Source organism: Thalassophryne amazonica, chromosome 1 (genome assembly GCF_902500255.1).
Source record: "Thalassophryne amazonica chromosome 1, fThaAma1.1, whole genome shotgun sequence".
NCBI lineage: Eukaryota > Metazoa > Chordata > Actinopteri > Batrachoidiformes > Batrachoididae > Thalassophryne > Thalassophryne amazonica.
This window is the reverse complement of record NC_047103.1, coordinates 119,482,915-119,505,008: the sequence shown is the minus strand read 5'-3', so window position 1 is coordinate 119,505,008 and position 22,094 is coordinate 119,482,915. Positions and strand designations below refer to the sequence as shown.

The following is a 22,094-nucleotide window of genomic DNA, read 5'->3' as shown; positions in this document are numbered from 1 at the left end:
GATAAGGTTTTGTCAGGCTGTGATGATGAATCAGACTGAAACGAACAGATAAAATTAAGACTTTATATTTACTCAGTTTGTGAATGATTTTAATATTTGAGGAATGCAGCTTTCAGTTGTTCAGCCAACCAACCGGACAGCATCAATGGACGTATTTTGACTTATGCGTAACTTATAAGAAAAGTATGTCAACAATTACATAATTTACCTACAACTTATGGTCTGTGTATGCGGGACGTGTGAGTCATACGCTCGCATATGTTGAAAATATTGTGCATGCCCAAAATTTTTTCAACGTACTCGCTGTACTACGATGTATAACATCGTGCTTCAATGTGCTCTTAACTTATACAAAACTTACCCATAACTTATTAGATGTACGCCGGCATATGAAAGCATTTTTAATACTGTCGGCATACGCTGGCTAATATCGTCAAGGTGTGACGGGGTGTTCGACCATGATCCATAGAATCTCAATATATGGCTCATAGTCCTCCTCTTTATCTGGATGATTCACTAAATTAAATGCTACATGGTTGTGACTGGACTGCTACTGCCATGTGCTGTGTTAGTGTTACCTGACATGTATATCTGTCAGCATACAAGGCCTGCCAGGCTGTGGGGGAGGACTGATGAGGGATGCTCTGGTTGTGTTCATCTTGACTGAGAGAGACTGAAGAAGGAAGAGGAAATAAGTACAACAGATTAAATTTCATTGCTTGTTAATTTGATGAAACGTCAACGCTTCTTCTACACTGCTTTGAAGAATAAACAGTACAACACACTAAACGCCGACAGAAAGGAATGGCGTGAGATCAGGAAACAGTGTAGAACAAGAAAAGAACATGATGTAATATAAAAGTCACTATTACTAGCGCTGTATCACGTTTGTCCTGTCAGGGGTCAACAAAGTGGTTCTTACTGGTCAGGTGGGCTTGAGCAAGCCTCTCAGTGCAGCTCAGGTTGTCCACGTCTTTGTCTATATCCTGATAGAGCAGCAGTTTAGACTCTTTTTCTGCAGCCAAACCAGAATTGTCCAGCCTGCAGACCAGTAGACCATTATCACCTGGAGAACAACAGGACTGGCAGCATTAGTTCCTGGATAGATGAATATGCTGTCAAGTAGTTCATTATTTTTTTAATCCTGATGGGCCTCATGGTATTTTCACAATCTTAACATAATTTCAGAAATTCCCCTTTACATGTACTTAAATGCAGCTGTGGTCAGACGTTTACATTCACTCATCATGGGCATGAATGTCAGGGTAATTTTGGGCTGTTAATGATGTCCTTGGAGTGTTTTATTCCCCAAGGTGGAATGATTGCACAGTATACATTGTTAATGACTTTAAAAAAGAAGAATTGGGTGCACAACTTAGAATTTATTTTGGATCTTTAACAAAATTATACATACAAACTCAAAAATATACATATATTCACTTAATATTTTAATAAATGTGCTGAAGGTTCTCCACTGTCTTTTAATATGACAAGGCCAAGGCCTATTAACTCCTCGTTAGTTATCATGATTGACTATAACTGGTAATTTCTCTTTGCCAAAAAAGGAAGTGTTGACAGCACTCACTGGACTGACCAACACTGAGAACAACGGCAAAGTCCAAAGAACTCAGTGAAGATTTAAGAAAAGGAATTGCAGATGTACAGAAGTTGGGAAGGTCTCCTGGAGCCATTTCTGAACAACTGCAGATTCCAAGATCATGAGTTTAAACAAATATACGTAAGTACAAGTTAGTCAGGTGCGTCACCACTTTGCCAAGGTCTGGAAGAAGACCCAAACTGTCACATTCAGATGAGAGGAAATTGATTAGGATGTTCACGAACAAACTAGGAATGAACAAGGCTCAGGCCTGCCATGAACTGGAAACTGTTGGAACACCAGCATCAATGGCCACAGTGAATCAAGTTTTACATCACCATGATGTCAATCAAGAAAGAAGCCCCCTGCTTCAAGCTGGACCAAAATTTGCAGCTGCTCACATGGACAGACCAAATGCTTTCTGGAGAAAAGCTGTATGGTCAGACAAGAAAAGATTGAGCTATTTGGACACACTGACAAGAGGTATGTTTGGAGGAGTAAAGTGAAGCTTTCAAACCAAAGAACACTGTGCCAACTGTCAAGCATGGTGGTGGTAGCATCATACTCTGGGGCTGTTTAGCTGCCAATGGTACTGGTGCACTGCACAAAGCAGATGGAATAATGAAGAAGGGAAAAAAAATCCCTCCAAATTCTTCAACATCACCTCAAATCAACAGCTAAACAGCTGAAACTTGGCCACAATTGGATGTTCTAACAGGAGAATTATTCCAAAAACACATCAAAACTGGATGTGGGTTGGATAAAGCAAGCTAACATTAAAGCTTTGGGAAGGGCCTTCCAAAAGCCCTGACCTCAACCCCATTGAAAATTTGTGGACTGCTCTTAAAAGCCAGGTCAGTGCCAGGAAACCATCCACCCATTTTCTATACCAGTTTACTCCAATCAAGGGTCTTAGGGGGCTACAGCCTATTCCAGCAGTCATAGGGCGTGAGGCGGAGTACACCCTGGATAGGACATCAGTCTATCGCAGGGCCACATATAGACATGCATGTGTTTTGATGTGGGAGGAAGCTGGAGCATCTGGAGGGAAGCCATGCAAACACAGGGAGCACATGCAAACTCTACATAGAAAGGCCCCAGGTGAAAAGCAATCCCATAACCTTCTTGCTGTGAGCCAACAGTGCTAACAATTTAGCCACCGTGCTGCCAAACAATTTAAATGTACTCCACCAATTCTGCCAGGAAGAGTGTTCAAATACCCAGTCAGAATTATGGCAGAAGCTTGTTGATAGTGTCTGGTCATGGTGCGGCTTCTTAAGGGTCAATGTGTGAACAGCAATTGCAAGGGAAATTGCTTGATTTCATGTGACGCTTGCTGGGTGGCGCTCTTCCCTTGTGTGACTCACAGGGTGTCACATGTCTCTTTTTTTTAACATTTCAAAGTTAGTGAGGCAACAAGGGTCCTTGTTACACAGTCCCACACACTCCCAGAGCCATTGTAGTTATTGGGAAGCCCTCTGAATGTACTCCCTGCAACTCATAACATGCGAGAATAATGAGAGAACTTTGTGAGGGGTTGACAACAGATAAAACTACACTGTGAGTGATTGGAGACAAAAATGAGGATCTGACATTCTCCGTGGGAACACGCATGAGCTGCCCTAGCTGCCCATGAGCATCCGTCGCACGCAATCCATGCGTGATAGTGCCAGCCAGGAGCTTGTTCCCACTGGACATTACATATTTCATCCAGCGGCTAGCGATCACTCCCCTTCCATGTGTGATGGTACCAGCCAGGAGCTCTTCGATGGTGTGGATCGCTGGACATTACATACTTCATTCTGCGGGAAATAATTCTACAAGTGGGTGAGAGTCAAGTTCACAGTTTTCTTCCTGTTGTATTTTTTTCTCTTCAGTGGAGCCATGTTAGGCTTTGTTATTATAAGTTATTATTATTTTTATTATTATTACATACAGGTACAGGCTGTTCCTACTAGCTACAGGCAAGGGAATTTCCACAGCATCTATTCTACAATAACAGCATAATACCAGCTGAACACTTTGTGCGCAAGCATGTTATCATCATTTCAGCCACGAGTGGCAGACATCCGTGAGGGTGCCACATGGTATCCTCACACAAATCAGCAGATCCTTGCATCGGTGAATGCTACGTTCCACATTCACAAGAGTGCTGTGTGGCATTCAAGCAGCCGGCACTCACTCAATATGTATGTGGACATCTGTTCAGTGAGTCCATGCAAAATACAGCTTGCATTTGAACGATATGTGCTGACCTACGCAGTGGGCATTTAAAGAGAACTGCAGTCAGTTGTTTAAACGGCACTTGCCTTTGCAGACATACAGCGGGAAGCACTGCTGCCTCATCAGGGCTCATAACATCACAACATTAAAGTTCAGAGTCCATTGCATGTCCACCCCCACCACTCCCCCCCCCAAAAAATTGCCAGTACTCACAAACATACTTAAACATCCCTTGTTTATTGTTTCAGCATTCTAAAGAGACAGCGAGACAGACTAAACTTTATTTAGTCATATTTAGAGTCCGTTTGGGTAAATTGTTGGAGTCATTTTGGGTCAGTTTGGGTAAATCGCTGCACCACTGTTCTCACATTCAGGTGCAGCCTGAATGACTAAGGATTACGCCGACTGCCTGCGCTTACGGTGTCAGGGGAGTGCTGAATAATTACCCAGGAAAACAGAAAGGGATACACTAAATTTGATAATCTGTGTGATGGCACAGCAACATTGTGCCATTGCTTAGAGAGAGCCCTGTACTACTGATGTTGTTTAAAAACGTAAAAGTATTTTTTATCTGATTACTTAAATAATTGCCAGAATAATCAATAGAATACTCGATTACTAAGTATTTTGACAATTGATAAATCATTTTGAGTCATTAACAAAACCTATTTTTTTATTTCATCTTCTCACGTTAATATTTTCTGGTTTATTTTACTAGCTTCTTTACTCCTATCTGGTAGTAAACTGAATATCTTTGGGCTGTGGGCAAAACAAGACATTTGAGGCTATCATTTTTTGACATAATGTGCACCAACCAACTAATCAATTAGTCAAGCACATAACTGATTAACTGATTATGAAAATAATCATTGCTTGCAGCCCTAGAGCTGTATCATTTCATGAAGAGATGAAAAGGAGAGTTAAAATTTTGTACTTCAAGAAGTGTTGGAACAGTCTGCGTGTGACACTGTGTTACTGAAATATAAATAGAAACACAGCAAAAAAATTTCCTCCCAAAAACCAACTATAAAATTATTGTTTTGGGGCACTGGGGAGGTCAGTGAGCCGTCACCTATGAGCACCCAGGGAGGGTGGTATGTGTATACCTCAAGGTCAGATCCTCTACAAGAGGCCTTGTAGTTTGAGGATTCGGCGCAGTATCTTAGCTGTTCCTCGGACTCCATACTTCTGGACAGAGACCTCTGATGTTGTGCCTGGAATCGACTGTAGCTACTCTTCCAATTTGGGGGGTTACAGTTCCTAGTGCACCTATTACCACTGGAACCACTTTGGATTTCTCCTTCACATCTGCTCCAGTTACACCTTCAAGCCTTGGCACTTCTAGATTTTCTCGTCCTCCTTTTTTCTGATGTTGCTGTCAGCTGGGATTGTCACATCAATCACAACTGTGGTCTTCTTTACCTTGTCAACCACCACTATGTCTTGTTGGTTGGCCAGCAGCTGCTTGTCTGCCTGGAATTTGAAGTCCCACGGGACCTTAGCCTTTTTGTTCTCAACTACCTTTGGTAGCATCTCCCATTGGGACTTGGAGACTTCTGGACTGTCTCTGGGGCACATTTACACAGCCTGGAACTTGATTCCTGTCTGCTGTAGTAGACTCCCGCCTCTATGGACCTGGTGGTTCTTGTGCTGCCATGATCAGAGCCTCTGCGCTGTCCTTTAGGCCGGCCTTTTCAAGCCACTGGTAGGTCTTCTTGGTGTCAGCCACTTCCTCTATCTGTTGATGGTACATCTCATGGAGGGGCTTGGTCTTCCATGATATCTCCTCCCTCCTCTGAGGCATTCTTGCAGTACATCACTTCAGGGGGCCATCATACACATATATTATCATAGCCAAGTGGCCTGTGTGCATGTACGAGGGCTGTCCGTAAAGTATAGGTCCTTTTTATTTTTTTCAAAAACTATATGGATTTCATTCATATGTTTTTACGTCAGAAAAATCTCCCTTAACAGTGGAATATCCGGATAAAATGCTGAAACCGACTTCTTCTGAAACTTCTCTGTTCTCTCACGACGTCCTGTAAATAAAGCCTGAAATGTGGAGGTTTTAAGCTTGAAACAGGCTGATGACGCCGCCTGAGAGCGCTGCGCGACGTCTCGCACCGTGAAAAGTCCTTAAAGCGACAGAATCACCTCAAAATCTCTCATCAGCTGTTAAAATTTTCACTGAAGACCAGCTTAATTTTTCGAACCATGTCCACTTCGATGTGTCTCACAGGTTTAGAAAAAACTTTGATCAAACAAAGCGCCAGTCTCTCAGCAACTTCTCAGACAAAGGAATTCCGACGAGGGGCTGGACGACTCCTCCCACAAGGAGTGCTCACAGGCGAATGACGTCACCGACAGGCATGGAAAAACTCATGCATGCGCACGAGGGTTCAAGCATGTCTGACTTAAAAACATATGAATGAAATCCATATAGTTTTAGAAAAAATAAAAGGACCTATACTTTACGGACAGACCTCGTATGTGTGCATGCATGAGTATGGCTTCAATCATGGAGAAACTGGGAAGCAATGACATTTGCTATTTGGTATGCTTATTTTGAGTCAAGGATGAATACTGCAAAAACGGAAAGTTGTTAGGACTAATACTATTATAGAAATTAGCGATATTAGCTAACAACAGTGAAGAATGGACATTGTGCTGCAATGCACCATGGGAGTTCAGGGTTTTAAATGTTGTTACTGTGATTCATGTTAGTTTAATCCTACTCAGGACTTTAGCAAGCACAATATGGAGAAAGCAATTGCCATGGGATTCCATGGACCCCAAAAGTCCTGAATAGGGTTAACAGTGCTGTTAGTATTATTGATTTATTGTTTTTTGTAGTTCAATTGGTTTAGTCAATTAAGTGCCATTTGCCATTACCACGACTGAGTTAAGAATGTTGCCATTACCATGAGTGAAAACTGTTCTTCGTTTGATGTCTTCCGCCAACGTCTGTTTGTGGGTGTGTAAAAATAGAAGCACCTGTTTGCGTCAGAATGCAGAAAAGACAAAAAGCTCTGTGTCCGTGCGTATAACTTTGATCACAGACAAATGGACAAGGCCAAGGATGAACGGCACCAAAACAGAATGGTTATAGGACTAATATTTTTGGAGAAACTACGGATATTAGCTAACAATACTGAACAATGTATGTCGCTAACTATACTCTGGACTCACACGCCATTCCAGCAGAGAGTGATAAATGATCTTTACATTGAAAGTGTGCATGCGTGCATGCTTTGTTTTTTAGTAAGTTCAATGTAAGTACATAATATAATTGTAAATATGTTGAAAATACATACATGACACAAGAAAGTGAAAACACTTATTTCTATTGTGGTCCCTTTGAAAATCAAATGACAAAATAGAAATAATAATAATAAAATAAAAAAATTACACTGATAATAATAATGATAGACCTAATAATAAGTGTGTATATGATAACAACAACCTAAACAATTTATAAATACATTAAGACAGTAAATTAACATAAAAATACATAATTAACAGCAAATAAAAGGGTTGAGTTCTTCAAACTCATTGTACAAACTGGATCCCCATGGACAACATGCTAGTATATGTGTAAACACAAACCCACTGTGTTAGCCCACTCCTACTGTGCAGTCTTAACTGTCACTACTAGTTACTTACATTCAACCACTGATAAAACCATATTTGCATGCTGATTTGTATTTGATCCTTTGTTTTAACAGACAGATTCACCTGGTCTACACAAATTTTAAGTCAGGTGCTCGGCTCCATGTCTCAAAACAAATCAGAGCTTTTGGGAATGTGGTGCTTCATCCAACTCAAAGTATCAAATATGACGATATTTTGCCCCATTTCTTGTTGCAAGACCAACTTTTATCAACTGTGACATTTTCATGAAAATGCACTTAAAACGTCTATGTGAGGTCCGTAAGTATTTGGACAGTGACACAACTTTTGTAGGTTTGCCTCTGTAAACCAAAATGGATCTGAAATGAAACAGTCAAGATGTGGCTTTGTGTGTAGGTATCCATCTTGAATTAAAAATATTACATTAACCATTTAAGGATTCCTATATGGTTATACATTCATTCATTTTCTATACCCACTAATTCCAATTAAGGGTCATGGGGGAACTGGAACCTATCATCATTAGGCAAGAGGTGGGGTACATGTTGGACAGAACGCAGTCTACCACAGGGCCATGCATGTACGAGGGCTGTCAATAAAGTAACGGTCCTTTTTATTTTTTTCAAAAACTATATGGATTTCATTCATATGTTCTTACGTCAGACATGCTTGAACCCTCGTGCGCACGCGTGAGTTTTTCCACGCCTGTCGGTGACGTCATTCGCCTGTGAGCACTCCTTGTGGGAGGAGTCGTCCAGCCCCTCGTCGGAATTCCTTTGTCTGAGAAGTTGCTGAGAGACTGGCGCGTTGTTTGATCAAAATTTTTTCTAAACCTGTGAGACACATCGAAGTGGACACAGTTCGAAAAATTAAGCTGGTTTTCAGTGAAAATTTTAACGTCTGATGAGAGATTTTGAGGTGATTCTGTCGCTTTAAGGACTTCCCACGGAGCGAGACATCGCTCAGCGCTCTCAGCCGCCGTCGTCAGCCTGTTCAAGCTGAAAACCTCCACATTTCAGGTTCTATTGATCCAGGACGTCGTGAGAGAACAGAGAAGTTTCAGAAGAAGTCAGTTTCAGCATTTTATCCGGATATTCCACTGTTAAAGGAGATTTTTTTAATGAAAGACGTGCGGACGGGTCCGCGCGTCGGGACGCAGCCGCCGCGACGCTCCGCCACAGGAAAAACACCTCTGTTGAAAGCCTTAAGGACAAGTTGGAACATGTCCTGCCTGTTAAACAATTTCTCATATACTCACTCCACTGAAAGCCATCAAAAGCCGCCTGGATTTTACAAATGGTTATCAACACGGAGGTGTTTTTCCTGTGCCGCCGCACCGCGTCGGCTGCGTCCCGACGCGCGGATCCGTCTCTCAGCAACTTCTCAGACAAAGGAATTCCGACGAGGGGCTGGACGACTCCTCCCACAAGGAGTGCTCACAGGTGAATGACGTCACCGACAGGCGTGGAAAAACTCACGCATGCGCACGAGGGTTCAAGCATGTCTGACGTAAAAACATATGAATGAAATCCATATAGTTTATGAAAAAAATAAAAAGGACCCTTACTTTATTGACAGCCCTCGTATACACAGACAAACACATTCACACTCTCACTGACATCCACTTCAACTAACCGGCACATCTTTGGAAGTGGAAGGAAGCTGGAGCACCTGGAGGGAACCCACACAAACACGGGGAGAACATGCAAACACCACACAGAAAGGTCCAGGTGGGAACTGATCCCAAGACCTTCTTGCTGTGAGGCAACAGTACAGTCTCTCAATTTTCTGAGCCCATAAATAATTAGATAAGTAATTATAAGTTTTATTTCTGAGACAAAAGCACTTTTACAGCCAGTTTTCTTGAGACAAATTAGAGGATGTATACATAAGAAAGTCAGCGAATCTACCTTGGATTTCAGTTACTTTAGTCATTAATAAATAAAGTTTGGTGCTACTGCATGGTAAATCTGTGTCAAATAGGCAGTTCTCTGTTGTGTGGGCCGCTGAAGAGGAGGTATTGCTGGCCCACCACTACCCGATGGCGCCCTGCTTGGAGTGCGGGCTTCAAGCACGAGAGGGCGCCGGAGCCACTAGGAGTGACAGCTGTCACTCTTCATCAGCACCAGCTGTCACTCAGTCAACTCATCACCATTACCATAAAGGCCGGACTGCAACTCCACCTCCTCGCCGAGAAATCAGCTACCTTGGAGGTAATTTCTCTGCTGAACTAAACACTGACTTATAGTCTGAACTTCTTTTGCAGCCGTTTTCCTGTGGTGATTGCCTTATCTGTGGGATTGGCATTTGGTGTGATCAGCGACGGCTTCGCTTCACACCCCAACCAGATAAGTGGTTAGACAGGAGCTGCACGATTGTGTGATTGGAGGTGGAGGTGCTCCCTCCTTACTGAACACAGACTGTGGGATTACTGAGTGTGCGTACTCACACTCACCTGTGCTGTTTCTGTTCTCTGCCAGCAGTACCAGGTCTGACAGCTGAAGACGGTGACCACCTGGGGACCCAGGACTTGGCGGCTCCGGTGTTCTTCAGGTCCGTTGGCGGTGAGGGCCGTGTGGGATCCGGCTCGGTTCTGGACGGGCATCTCCTATCCTCAAGCCTGCCCACACGTCACCCAACGTGTAATTGACTGTAGTCCCAAACTGATTGTTGTCTGTATTCCGTTGTGCACAATTTACAACATTAAATTGTTACTGTTTGGCTTATCCATTGCCCGTTCTTTTACGCCCCCTGTTGTGGGTCCGTGTTCCTACACTTTCACAACATTCTCAAATGTTAAGTGACCATGCTGGAAGGTGACTCGTGAGGGAAACCATCAAGACACCTAGACAATTCCGAAGCAGTTACAGATACCTGTGGCTGTGATTAGAGAATGGTGTAGTGCAAATTTTGTCTGTTACATTAGCAGGTATACAGCTTTATGGTGTCGAACAGCGAAAGCTTTTCTTAAAATAAAGACATGAAATTTCAGCTGCAGTTTGCCAGAAGGCACAGACTCCAGCCAAGACTTGATCTGTCTTGTATTTCTTAGAGAACTGTTTGGCCAAACTAGTAAAAGACTTCATTTGGCGACACTCAGTTTGCCCAAATGAAGAAAGCAAGATGGTGGTATAAAGAGGCCCAATTACAAAAACTGTGCCGATGTCCCAATACTTATGAACCCAACCGTCAAGCAGCAGCCTATAGAAACTGCTGTTCTGTGTGGTGGTTTTCCACATCCACTGTGAGGCTCCACGATACAAAGTGCTGAAAGTCAACAGTGTACATATACAACCTATGGTACCGACACATTCTTCTGAGGTGTGAACAGGAATTAAATAGTTATTATGACGTCACTCATCAGTGTGCCTAAACTGACAAGTAAATGTTCTTACACCCATGGACTCGTGTCAAATAATAATAATAATAATTAAAGAGTTAGACTCTGTGAAATTATTAATCTTCAGTGTTAAAACATGTGCTGGAAATAACACGTTGGTAGTAAAACCTCGTTACCTTGGTACATGAATTTAGTGATGAACTGTCCATTCTGTTTTCTTGCAGCTTCAGTCTTAAAAAGTCCCGTCACAGTTTTCCCAAAAACCTCCGAACTGAACAGCATTGCGGCTACAATTGTGGCTATTAAATAAAACATTTTGTCACGAATGAAGACAAACGTCATCAAAAACTAAATGTAAGCTAATCAATTGCATGACCACGAAACCAGAAGTAAACCAACTGCGTCGAGTTACACAAAGTATATCAAGACAAAACCGGCATTTGAGGTCTGCCTTCAAAATAAAATCACTTAACGCGAATGAAAGCTCAAATTTGTGAAATGTGGAAAGAACCCTCGAACGACACACGAACACCAATATACTTTCATACTGTATTTTATCACTATATTGATTGAATGAATGAATGAATGAATGAATGAATGAATGAATGAATGAATGAATTTATTCGGCACACAGTTCGACAACAAAAAAAACATGACAAACAACTTTACAAAGATCCCGTGTGGCCGAAAGGGTGAGGGCAGAAGCAAAGCTTATAAATGCCCACCCCGATACGAAAAATAAGAAATATATATACACATTTATACAAGCATGCAACCATAAACACAATTTTCAAAATACAACCAGACAAACACTGTCACACGACACAATCCCAGAAGCAATAACAAAAACAATAAACCCAAGTCTTCAACTACAAGAAATTTTATCATTCTTGCAATGCCTCCTAAAGCCCACCAAAGTATGTAAGTATGTTATATTATTATATTTTATGAATGTATCATATGCTATATTAACAAAATTAACACTGTAATTTAATTTACACCTAAATAACCTGTTGCAGATTTAGTATTTCAACATGTTCACGTAGCGTAGTACAAGATCTTGTGACGTCATCATTTCGTTTGGGGAGGTAAAAAAAATGAATGAGAGCTTTAAAGTCATGTTTTCCATAATTGTTCCGAAATACTTTGTTTTGAAATATGTTAGTGTACATTACTTGATCATTAACGCTAGCTTGACAGTGTTGTCTCGCCAACTCGTCAGAGCTGCAAGTTTGATTGATGTGGCGTTTACACTATCAAAAGGCGCGCAGCACACTGCGTCACACGGAGCAGCCAATCAAAGTTCAGAAAGAAATTAATTTGCTCGAAGGCTCGCCAAGCGTCCCGCCTAACATGTACGTGTCAAACTGCCGTAAAGCTGCATCTGACTGTCGTACTTTACACAACAAGACGAGAGAAAGCTGTGGTCCTGTAAAGGTCTCACAGTGGTTGCAAAACGTACAAAAATGCTGTTAATATGTTTGTAGAAGAGTTTGGTGCTGGTGGACATCAGCTGCTCCAATGTTTTACAAAGAATGAGCTTTACCAGGACTGTACTGGTGACTGGAGGATCTGGGTTCATGTGAGTTCACTGCTTACTATGAATAAAATAAAATAAAAAACAAAATGATACCTTTTTACTAGAACTTTTACTGCTCAGTTTAAAGAAAGCTGTCAAACAAAATACTAACTTTTGTTATTGAATTACAGTGTAGTTTAATACAAACAGTTTAAACGATTTGTTTAATCTCATTGCTGTAAATGTTACCTTTTGTTGGCTTTTGTTCATTTACTTTTGGGACCTTAAAACGAGGAACAAAGTACAAAAAGTGGTGTATTTCCTTCGCCAAACATGTATACAAACGCCACCAAAATAAAGACGTTTGCCTGCACTTTGAGAGCAGATTTTTTTTAAATTTGCTTTTAACTCTAACATGACCAACAATGGAAAAAAAAAAAAAAAAACTTTGTCAATACCCAAATGTATAATTGGCTCAGATCTCCATATTGTTTCCCCACTGACCACGAGGCTGGTAAGGAGTTTACAGAAACGCTCTGTGTGTGCTTCCATCAGTCACATATTTTTGTGGCTATGATAACTTGAAAAGAATATTTATCCGACCCCCCCCCCCCCCCCCCCCAAAAAAAAAAAATAAAAAAAATTAACATCCTAAATGAGTCCATCAGAGTTTGAATTTGAGCATGACTGGGGTTTACAGGCATCTAAAGACTACAAACTTGAATGAACAAAAAATTTGTTCTTGTGGCCATTATAATGGGCATGATTTATCCCATTTTCACCAAACTTGTACTTAATAAGTGTATCCTGGGTGAGGTTTAATTTGAGCACGGACCGTCAACTTTACCAAACAGAGTACTGATTATTTTAATTTGTTGTCTAGTGTGTGTGTGTGTGTGTGTGTGTGTGTGTGTGTGTGTGTGTGTGTGTGTGTGTGTGTGTGTGTGTGTGTATATATATATATATATATATATATATATATATATATATATATATCACAGGACGAGAGGTGGGGTACACCTCACCCATTGTGCTGTGGGGCTGTTTTGCTGCCAGTGGTGGTGCATTGCACAAAGTGGACAGAATAATGAAGGAACAATTCCTCCAAATTCTTCAACATCACCTCAAATCAACAGCTAGACAGTTAAAACTGGCCACAGTTGAATGTTCCAATAGGAGAATGATCCCAAACACACATCAGCTGGATGTGGGTTGGATAAAGCAGGCTAACATTAAGCTTCTGGAAGCTGTGACCTCAACCACTTTGAAAATTTGTGGACTGCTCTTAAAAGCCAGGGCCCGTATCCACGAAGCAGCCTCAGGCTAAAAATAGCTCCTAGTGACATTTTCTAAGAAAAATCTTAGAATTCCTCAAATTCTTAGACATTTCTCAGAATTTTCCCTTTGAAAGATGAAAGTTGTCCACAAAGCACCTTAGGCCTTAAGAGAACTTCAAAACTGGTAAGAGCAGGGAGGCGGACTTTTAGGAAGAGTGTCTTAAGCAGAGAAGATGGCAGAAAAGACACAGAGAGAGCAGAGATATTCTCCGTATGTAGGATGACAGTAAATCAGTAACACGCTACCCGCTTGATCTACATAATTATTTTATGTTAATTTACTGTCTTAATGTATTTATTATATGTTTAGGTTCTTGTTATCATATGCACAGAATTATTATCATTATTTTTATTATTATTATCTGTATTACTAATATTGTTATTTTCTTTTATTGTCATTTGATTTTAAATGGATCACAATGGAAATATGTGTTTTCCCTTTCTTGTGCCATGCATGTATTTTTAATGTATTTACAATTATATTATGCACTCACAATGAATGTACTAAAAGCACACACGCATGCATTCAGGCACGCATGCTTTTAACACTAGAAGTCCCACAGCCCAGCCTTTTGGCTTTTCTAAAGGCCCCCTGACACTAGCATGACTTTGATCCACGCACATGCACGCACTCTGCTGTGCATGAGAGTAAACTCATCTCAAAGTCGTTGTAAACTAGTGTAAACTGTGCGCGGCTTTGTGCACGTGTGCAAAGAAAATTTTGAAATGTTCAAAATCTCCATCGTGCATTAATGATGTGAACTTCAAGTGAATATTGCGTAAACAAGTCAAAAACATTGTGTGAGTGCGATTGCACTGCGTCACAGTGCAGCTCATCTGAAAGATTATAACAAGATGTTAAATCCAGTGGTGGGCACAGTTCCGCTAATCCGCTAACTGCTAATTAGCAAAGCTAACTTTTTTGTTAGCTGATTAGCTTTTCAGCTAACTTTGAAAACCATCAGCAGCCCAATTAGCTTCCGCTAAATTTTATTACAGAGATTAGAGCATGCCATAGGTATTAAAGGCACTGCGCTACGGTGGTTTGAATCATATTTATCTAATAGATTACAATTTGTTCATGTAAATGGGGAATCTTCTTCACAGACTAAGGTTTATTATGGAGTTCCACAAGGTTCTGTGTTAGGACCAATTTTATTCACTTTATACATGCTTCCCTTAGGCAGTATTATTAGACGGCATTGCTTAAATTTTCATTGTTACGCAGATTATACCCAGCTTTATCTATCCATGAAGCCAGAGGACACACACCAATTAGCTAAACTGCAGGATTGTCTTACAGACATAAGGACATGGATGACCTCCAATTTCCTGCTTTTAAACTCAGATAAAACTGAAGTTATTGTACTTGGCCCCACAAATCTTAGAAACATGGTGTCTAACCAGATCCTTACTCTGGATGGCATTACCCTGACCTCTAGTAATACTGTGAGAAATCTTGGAGTCATTTTTGATCAGGATATGTCATTCAAAGTGCATATTAAACAAATATGTAAGACTGCTTTTTTGCATTTACGCAATATCTCTAAAATCAGAAAGGTCTTGTCTCAGAGTGATGCTGAAAAACTAATTCATGCATTTATTTCCTCTAGGCTGGACTATTGTAATTCATTATTATCAGGTTGTCCTAAAAGTTCCCTGAAAAGTCTTCAGTTAATTCAAAATGCTGCAGCTAGAGTACTGACGGGGACTAGAAGGAGAGAGCATATCTCACCCATATTGGCCTCTCTTCATTGGCTTCCTGTTAATTCTAGAATAGAATTTAAAATTCTTCTTCTTACTTATAAGGTTTTGAATAATCAGGTCCCATCTTATCTTAGGGACCTCATAGTACCATATCACCCCAATAGAGCGCTTCGCTCTCAGACTGCAGGCTTACTTGTAGTTCCTAGGGTTTGTAAGAGTAGAATGGGAGGCAGAGCCTTCAGCTTTCAGGCTCCTCTCCTGTGGAACCAGCTCCCAATTCGGATCAGGGAGACAGACACCCTCTCTACTTTTAAGATTAGGCTTAAAACTTTCCTTTTTGCTAAAGCTTATAGTTAGGGCTGGATCAGGTGACCCTGAACCATCCCTTAGTTATGCTGCTATAGACTTAGACTGCTGGGGGGTTCCCATGATGCACTGAGTGTTTCTTTCTCTTTTTGCTCTGTATGCACCACTCTGCATATCATTAGTGATTGATCTCTGCTCCCCTCCACAGTATGTCTTTTTCCTGGTTCTCTCCCTCAGCCCCAACCAGTCCCAGCAGAGGACTGCCCCTCCCTGGGCCTGGTTCTGCTGGAGGTTTCTTCCTGTTAAAAGGGAGTTTTTCCTTCCCACTGTCGCCGGGTGCTTGCTCACAGGAGGTCGTTTTGACCATTGGGGTTTTTACGTAATTATTGTATGGCCTTGCCTTACAATATAGGGCGCCTTGGGGCAACTGTTTGTTGTGATTTGGCGCTATATAAATAAAATTGATTGAATAAAATTGATTGATTGATTAAATTTAGTTCCGATAAATTTTAGACCGCTAACATATTTTTGCGGGCATCTTCTTCACACATCAATAATACTAACAACACTGTTAAACTAACATGAACCACAATAACATTTAAACCACAAATCCCTGAACCCCATGTTACATTGCAGCACAGTGTCCATTGTTTGATGGTTAGATAAAATCGCTAATTTCTCAAAAAAAATTTGTCCTATTCCTTGAAGTATTCCTTCCAAGTATTCCTTTGAGGATCTCCTCAATCCCATCGTCACATCTTCCGAAGAGGAAGCAGAGACTGGGGTCACAGAGGTGGACTCGTCCATCACCCAGGCCAAAGTCACCGAAGTGGTCAGAAAGCTCCTTGGTGGCAAGGCTCCTGGGGTGGACGAAATCCGTCCTGAGTACCTTAAGTCTGTGGATGTTGTGGGACTGTCCTGGTTGACACGTCTCTGCAACATCGCATGGTGGGAGGGGACAGTACCCCTGGATTGGCGGACTGGGGTGGTGGTCCCTCTGTTTAAGAAGGGGGACCGGAGGGTGTGTTCCAACTACAGGGGGATCACACGACTCAGCCTCCCTGGTAAGGTCTATTCCAGGGTGCTGGAGAGGAGAATTCGACCGATAGTCGAACCTCGGATTCAGTAGGAGCAGTGTGGTTTTCATCCTGGTCGCTACACACTGGACCAGCTCTACACCCTCCATCGGGTGCTCGAGGGTTCATGGGAGTTCGCCCAACCAGTCCACATGTGCTTTGAGGATCTGGAGAAGGCGTTTGACTGTCCCTTGAGGCGCCCTGTGGGGGGGTGCTCCGGGAGTACGGGGTCCGGGGTCCTTTGCTAAGGGCTATCTGGTCCCTGTACGACCGCAGCAGGAGCTTGGTTCGCATTGCCGGTAGTAAGTCAAACCTGTTTCCAGTGCACGTTGGCCTCCGCCAGGGCTGCCCTTTGTCACCGGTTCTGTTCATTACCTTTATGGGCAGAATTTCTAGGCGCAGCCAGGGTGTAGAGGGGGTCCGGTTTCGGAACCACAGAATCTTGTCTCTGCTGTTTGCGGATGATGTGGTCCTGTTGGCTTCATCAAACCAGGACCTTCATCGTGCACTGGGGCGGTTTGCAGCTGAGTGTGAAGCGTCCGGGATGAGGATCAGCACCTCCAAATCCGAGGCCATGGTTCTCGACCGGAAAAAGGTGCCTTGCCCTCTTCAAGTCGGTGGGGTGTCCTTGCCTCAGGTGGAGGAGTTTAAGTTTCTCGGGGTCTTGTTCACGAGTGAGGGAGGGATGGAGCATGAGATCGATAGACGGATCGGTGCAGCGTCTGCAGTGATGCGGTCGCTGTATCGGACCGTCGTGGTGAAGAGAGAGCTGAGCAGGGGGGCAAAGCTCTCGATTTACCGATCGATCTACGTTCCAACCCTCACCTATGGTCATGAGATTTGGCTCATGACCGAAAGAACAAGATCACGAGTACAAGCGGCCGAGATGAGTTTCCTCCACAGGGTGGCTGGGCGCCCCCTTAGAGATAGGGTGAGGAGCTCTGTCACTCAGGAGGAGCTCGGAGTCAAGCCGCTGCTCCTCCACGTCAAAAGGAGCCAGCTGAGGTGGCTCGGGCATCTTTTCCGGATCCCCTGGACGCCTCGCTGGAGAGGTGTTCCGGGCACGTCCCATTGGGAGGAGGCCCCAGGGAAGACCCAGATCACGCTAGAGGGACTACGTCTCTCAGCTGGCTTGGGAACGCCTTTGGGTTCCCCCGGAGGAGCTGGGGGAGGTGTGTGTGTGGATCAGGAGGTCTGGGCGGCTTTGCTTGAGCTGCTGCCCCCGAGACCCGACCTAGGATAAGCGGAAGAAAATGGATGGATGGATGGATGGATGGAATTTGTCAACTTTCCATTTTCGCAGCATTCATCCTTGACCCAAAATACAAAAGCATACCAAACAGCATATGTCAGCTCTCCCCGGTTTTGCCATGATTGAAGCCATGCACACACACGCACACAGAGGCCACTTGGCTATTATAAAATAGATTGTCATTGTACATGCATACAACAAAATTTTCCTCTGCATTTAAGGCAGCCACAGTCCTGCGCCCAGGAACAAACTCCAGATGTACAGTTGCTGCCTTGGTCAGGGGAGAACGGAGCAGACCCTAAAATAAGAATGTTTTTGAAATGAAGACACTCTAGGGTATCCAGGCTAGGATGGGGTTAGGGTTTAGGGTTAGGGTTAGGGACGGGGTGACAGGTTCCAAGAGCTGGGGAAACCTTGAAGTAGAGCTGCTGCTCCTTTGCATCAACAGGACCCAGCTGAGGTGATTCAGGCATGTAGTGAGGATTGGCATCTTCCTCGGGAGGTTTTCCAGGCGCATCCAAGTTCAAGGAAGCTCTGACCCAGGACATGCTTGAGGGATTACATCATCCAGCTGGCTTGGGAATTCTTATGGATTCCCCAGAAGTGTTGTAAATTCACTGCCACCACGGCCTGGCACAAAATAAATTCATAACATGACAATCTATGTTTGAAGAACAGTCCCCTGGTGGAAGTGCTGTTCCACCACACTTTTAAACTATTTCAAAATAATACATAATAACTTGCTGTAAAATCAGAATCAACTTCAAAATGTGATGTTCCAAGTTTCAAGGCCTCATCGTCCACAGAGAGAAATGAGGAAAATGAGAACAAATTAATAAAATGGCTTGAAACAGCTTTGGAAGATATAAAAATGTAAATAGATTGTGCCACCCTGAGAAGGAAAATGAGCAATTCAACTATTAATTATTTTGTTACTGTGGAACACATTCACTGAACAGGCTTCTCTTAACAATGAATAATGATGTTCAAACAGTGTCAGACTTCTGGTTTCACTGACCAGCTGTTCACAACCAAAGATATTAAATTTGTGGGATAATGAAACAAACAAAAAACATCAAGTCCTTGCCCAAATGAATAATTACACCTTTATCAGTGTTGCTGACATTTCTCGCCTCTCATATGCAGTTGATGTAGCCTGATGGGTAGAACTTGCAAGGACACATGAGCATAGGGGATAGAATTTTTTTCTGTGTGCTCATACTTCTCTCATGTTCTCGTCTCCCTCCAGCGGTTCCCATCTTGTGTGTTCTCTAGTAAACAAGAACCCAGACTGGAAAATTATTAACCTGGATAATGTGAGTACACTGTTTGTTTGTGTAGGCGGGGCTTGTATTGTCATGTACCATATACAAATTGTTGACAAAAGCAAGGGAAACCATTATAAAGGGTTGTATAATAATCCTGGTACCCCTTGATGCACATTCTACAAATCTATTGAACTCTGCTAGAGCTCTGAACTCCATTCTTGTGGTCTGATGTTTGTAGCTGTACCACGACTGACATCACAATAATTCTCACATTAAACACATTAAACATTCAGAGGGCTAAAATGTGTAACTACTTGTGTGTGTGGTTTCAGAGGGATTATGTTGAGCTTTGACCAAAATAATATATTTTTTTTTTTATCTTGTGTGCTGCCATATGTTCCTTAGAATATATGCTGGATTAGAATGGATTATTTTCTGTTGTATTGCAGTTGGATTACTGTTGCAGCCCCAGGAGTCTGGAAAGCATTGAACAGAGAGCAAACTACACTTTCATGAGGGTGAGAGCTGCTGACGTTGTTGTAAAATTAGAGATCATATGTGAAAGTAAATTTATGCTCAGAGGGCTGATAACATATATTTAAGGTTTTCTACAACAGGCATTATAGATGTGCAAAAGATAAACTGTTAAGAAAAGATAAACTGTAGAGCAGGTGGGTCATTGGGATTTGAGTTGAACTCCGAATATATAGACCCAGGTCTGATTCCATTTGATGCAACAGTATAAATTTAATTCAATTTATTTTATTTGTATAGCACCAAATCACAACTTTGCTGCATCAAGGTGCTTCACATAAGTAAGCACACAGGTGACAGTGGTAATGAAAAACACCCTCTGGTGATAATGAGGAAGAAACTTCAAGCAGGCCAGACTCAGAGGGGTGAACCACTGCTTAGGACATTCTAAGAGTTTCAAGGTTTTTTACAAATTTTCCAACAGTTTCTTAATAAACAGAAGAAACAGAAAAAAAAAACAAGAGCAACAAAAACAGAGTCTTTAATTGAAATCTAAAGTAATCTATCTTGAGTCTTTAACTTCTGTGAATTCAATTCCAGGTAGGGCTTCCAGTCACTGGCAACAGGCAGGCCATCCTGAGGTCAATTTGGTGCCCTGGGGTGCAGGGCCAGCATCCATTGAATGTGTTAATTCTACTCGATTCTTATTCTAATTCTGTCCCTTTCAAAGTACAAAGTCAAACTATGCTTCAAGTTGAATTTATTCAAAGTCATGTTGAAAAACAGGCCTGGGTTCCCAGAGATGTAGCCCACACAGGGGCTCCATCTTGTGAGATACTGGGAACAAAGCAAACAAGTAGTTTATATAAAAAACAGTGTAGGCGGTACAGTGGGCGGGTTTTATTCCCACAACACCTAACCTTATTGGACTGCACAGACAGAGGGGAAACCCCGCCCTTTGTCTTCAGCCCGCAGTTGTCTGGCACCTCGTGGAACCTAAAGCCCCTTTCACATTGGCGTATTCTTAGAGCTGCGTATTGCAGTGTTGTGTTTTATTTAAATACGCCCAAAGTGCACACGTACTCAGCCTTTTTCAGAGTTCGTTCATGCTTGCAGCTGCGTGTGTTCGCTTTTTAATGTGTACACACAGTCGCGTGTACCTTGCCGCTATTAAACCAGTTCAGTGCTATTTTCTGCCTCTGTGGAAGTGCGCTCTGTTCTCTACTGCAGGTGTGGTGCAGCTCAAAAACAGAGTCATTTAACATTATTACTTATTTATTTATTTTGCCATGGTGGATCTCTTTCATTGTGTCCAGGTGCTGCTGAGTCTGGCTGTGGTAAAGGCTGCCCTGAACGAAACACTGTGACTTGTTAAACTTTTAAACCTCCAGTTGCTCTGATCAGGTCTGCTGATTTGATCAGACTTGATCGATCAGAGCGTTTGATGAGCGCACCGACATGCAGCGAATGCACTTTTATTTTAAAGAGTCACAGCTCTTTTCAGGTTTGATCAGACCTGATCCATCAGGGCGTTTGATGATCGCACTGACATGCAACGAGTGTGCGTTTATTTTAAAGAGTCACAGCTCTTTTCAGGTTTGATCAGACCTGATCCATCAGGGCGTTTGATGATCGCACTGACATGCAGCGAGTGTGCGTTTATTTTAAAGAGTCACAGCTCTTTTCAGGTTTGATCAGACCTGATCGATCAGGGCGTTTGATGAGCGCACCGACATGTAGCGAGTGCGCGTTTATTTTAAAGAGTCACAGCTCTTTTCAGATTTCATCAGACCTGATCGATCAGGGCGTTTGATGAGGGCACCGGCAGCGAGTGCGCTTTTATTTTAAAGTCACAGGTTTGATCAGACACAGAGAGAGTCAGAGAGAGAGTGAGGGAGAGCGCGCGCGAGAGAGACTGAGTGAGCGACTGACCTGCTGTTTCTGGATTTCTGAGTTGAGGTTTGATTCCCAGTTCTGATCGCACACAGGTGCTGTGGGGTGTGTGATCATGTTTTCAGCTGATTCACTCTGGATTCATGCACTCAGTTTTTGGATGTGTACAGGAGCGCAGTGTTGTACAGACTTGCCTGCAGTAACATTGTGCTGCACAGACCTGCTTAAAACTGTGTCCAGTGCTCTACGCCTAAGAAAATTAAACATGTTTAATTTCTTCCGTCCTACGCACGTAGCCCTCAACATACTCCTGCGTAGGTAGCAAAAACTCGACATAGAGCTGCTAAAAGTGGTCGTAGAACTGCTCAACTCAGCGTAGACGATACGCTGCAACGAGCAGCTCTACAAATACGCCACTGTGAAAGGGGCTTAACTCCTTTGTATTCTGGACCTTCTGATCAGATAAAACCCA

General features: G+C 42.5%; 2 protein-coding genes across 3 annotated transcripts in view; one reads left to right on the top strand and one right to left on the bottom strand.

Moving 5' to 3' along the window:
* gpr180 (G protein-coupled receptor 180) overlaps positions 1–11,203 on the bottom strand; it is a 36,098-nt gene extending 24,895 nt beyond the window's left edge. For both annotated transcript variants that reach the window (XM_034173826.1, XM_034173816.1), the window contains exons 1-3: positions 10,967–11,203; positions 923–1,066; positions 579–673 (exon numbers count right to left, since the gene is read on the bottom strand). In XM_034173826.1, the coding sequence (XP_034029717.1) occupies positions 579–673; positions 923–1,066; positions 10,967–11,132 (405 nt within the window). In that variant the 5' untranslated portion in view covers positions 11,133–11,203. The remainder of the gene's footprint in view (positions 1–578; positions 674–922; positions 1,067–10,966) is intronic.
* Positions 11,204–12,155: 952 nt separating this feature from the next.
* LOC117513583 (dTDP-D-glucose 4,6-dehydratase-like) overlaps positions 12,156–22,094 on the top strand; it is a 54,707-nt gene continuing 44,768 nt past the window's right edge. The window contains exons 1-3 of the mRNA XM_034173757.1: positions 12,156–12,372; positions 19,237–19,303; positions 19,705–19,773. Coding sequence (XP_034029648.1) covers positions 12,326–12,372; positions 19,237–19,303; positions 19,705–19,773 — 183 coding nt within the window. The 5' untranslated portion in view covers positions 12,156–12,325. The remainder of the gene's footprint in view (positions 12,373–19,236; positions 19,304–19,704; positions 19,774–22,094) is intronic.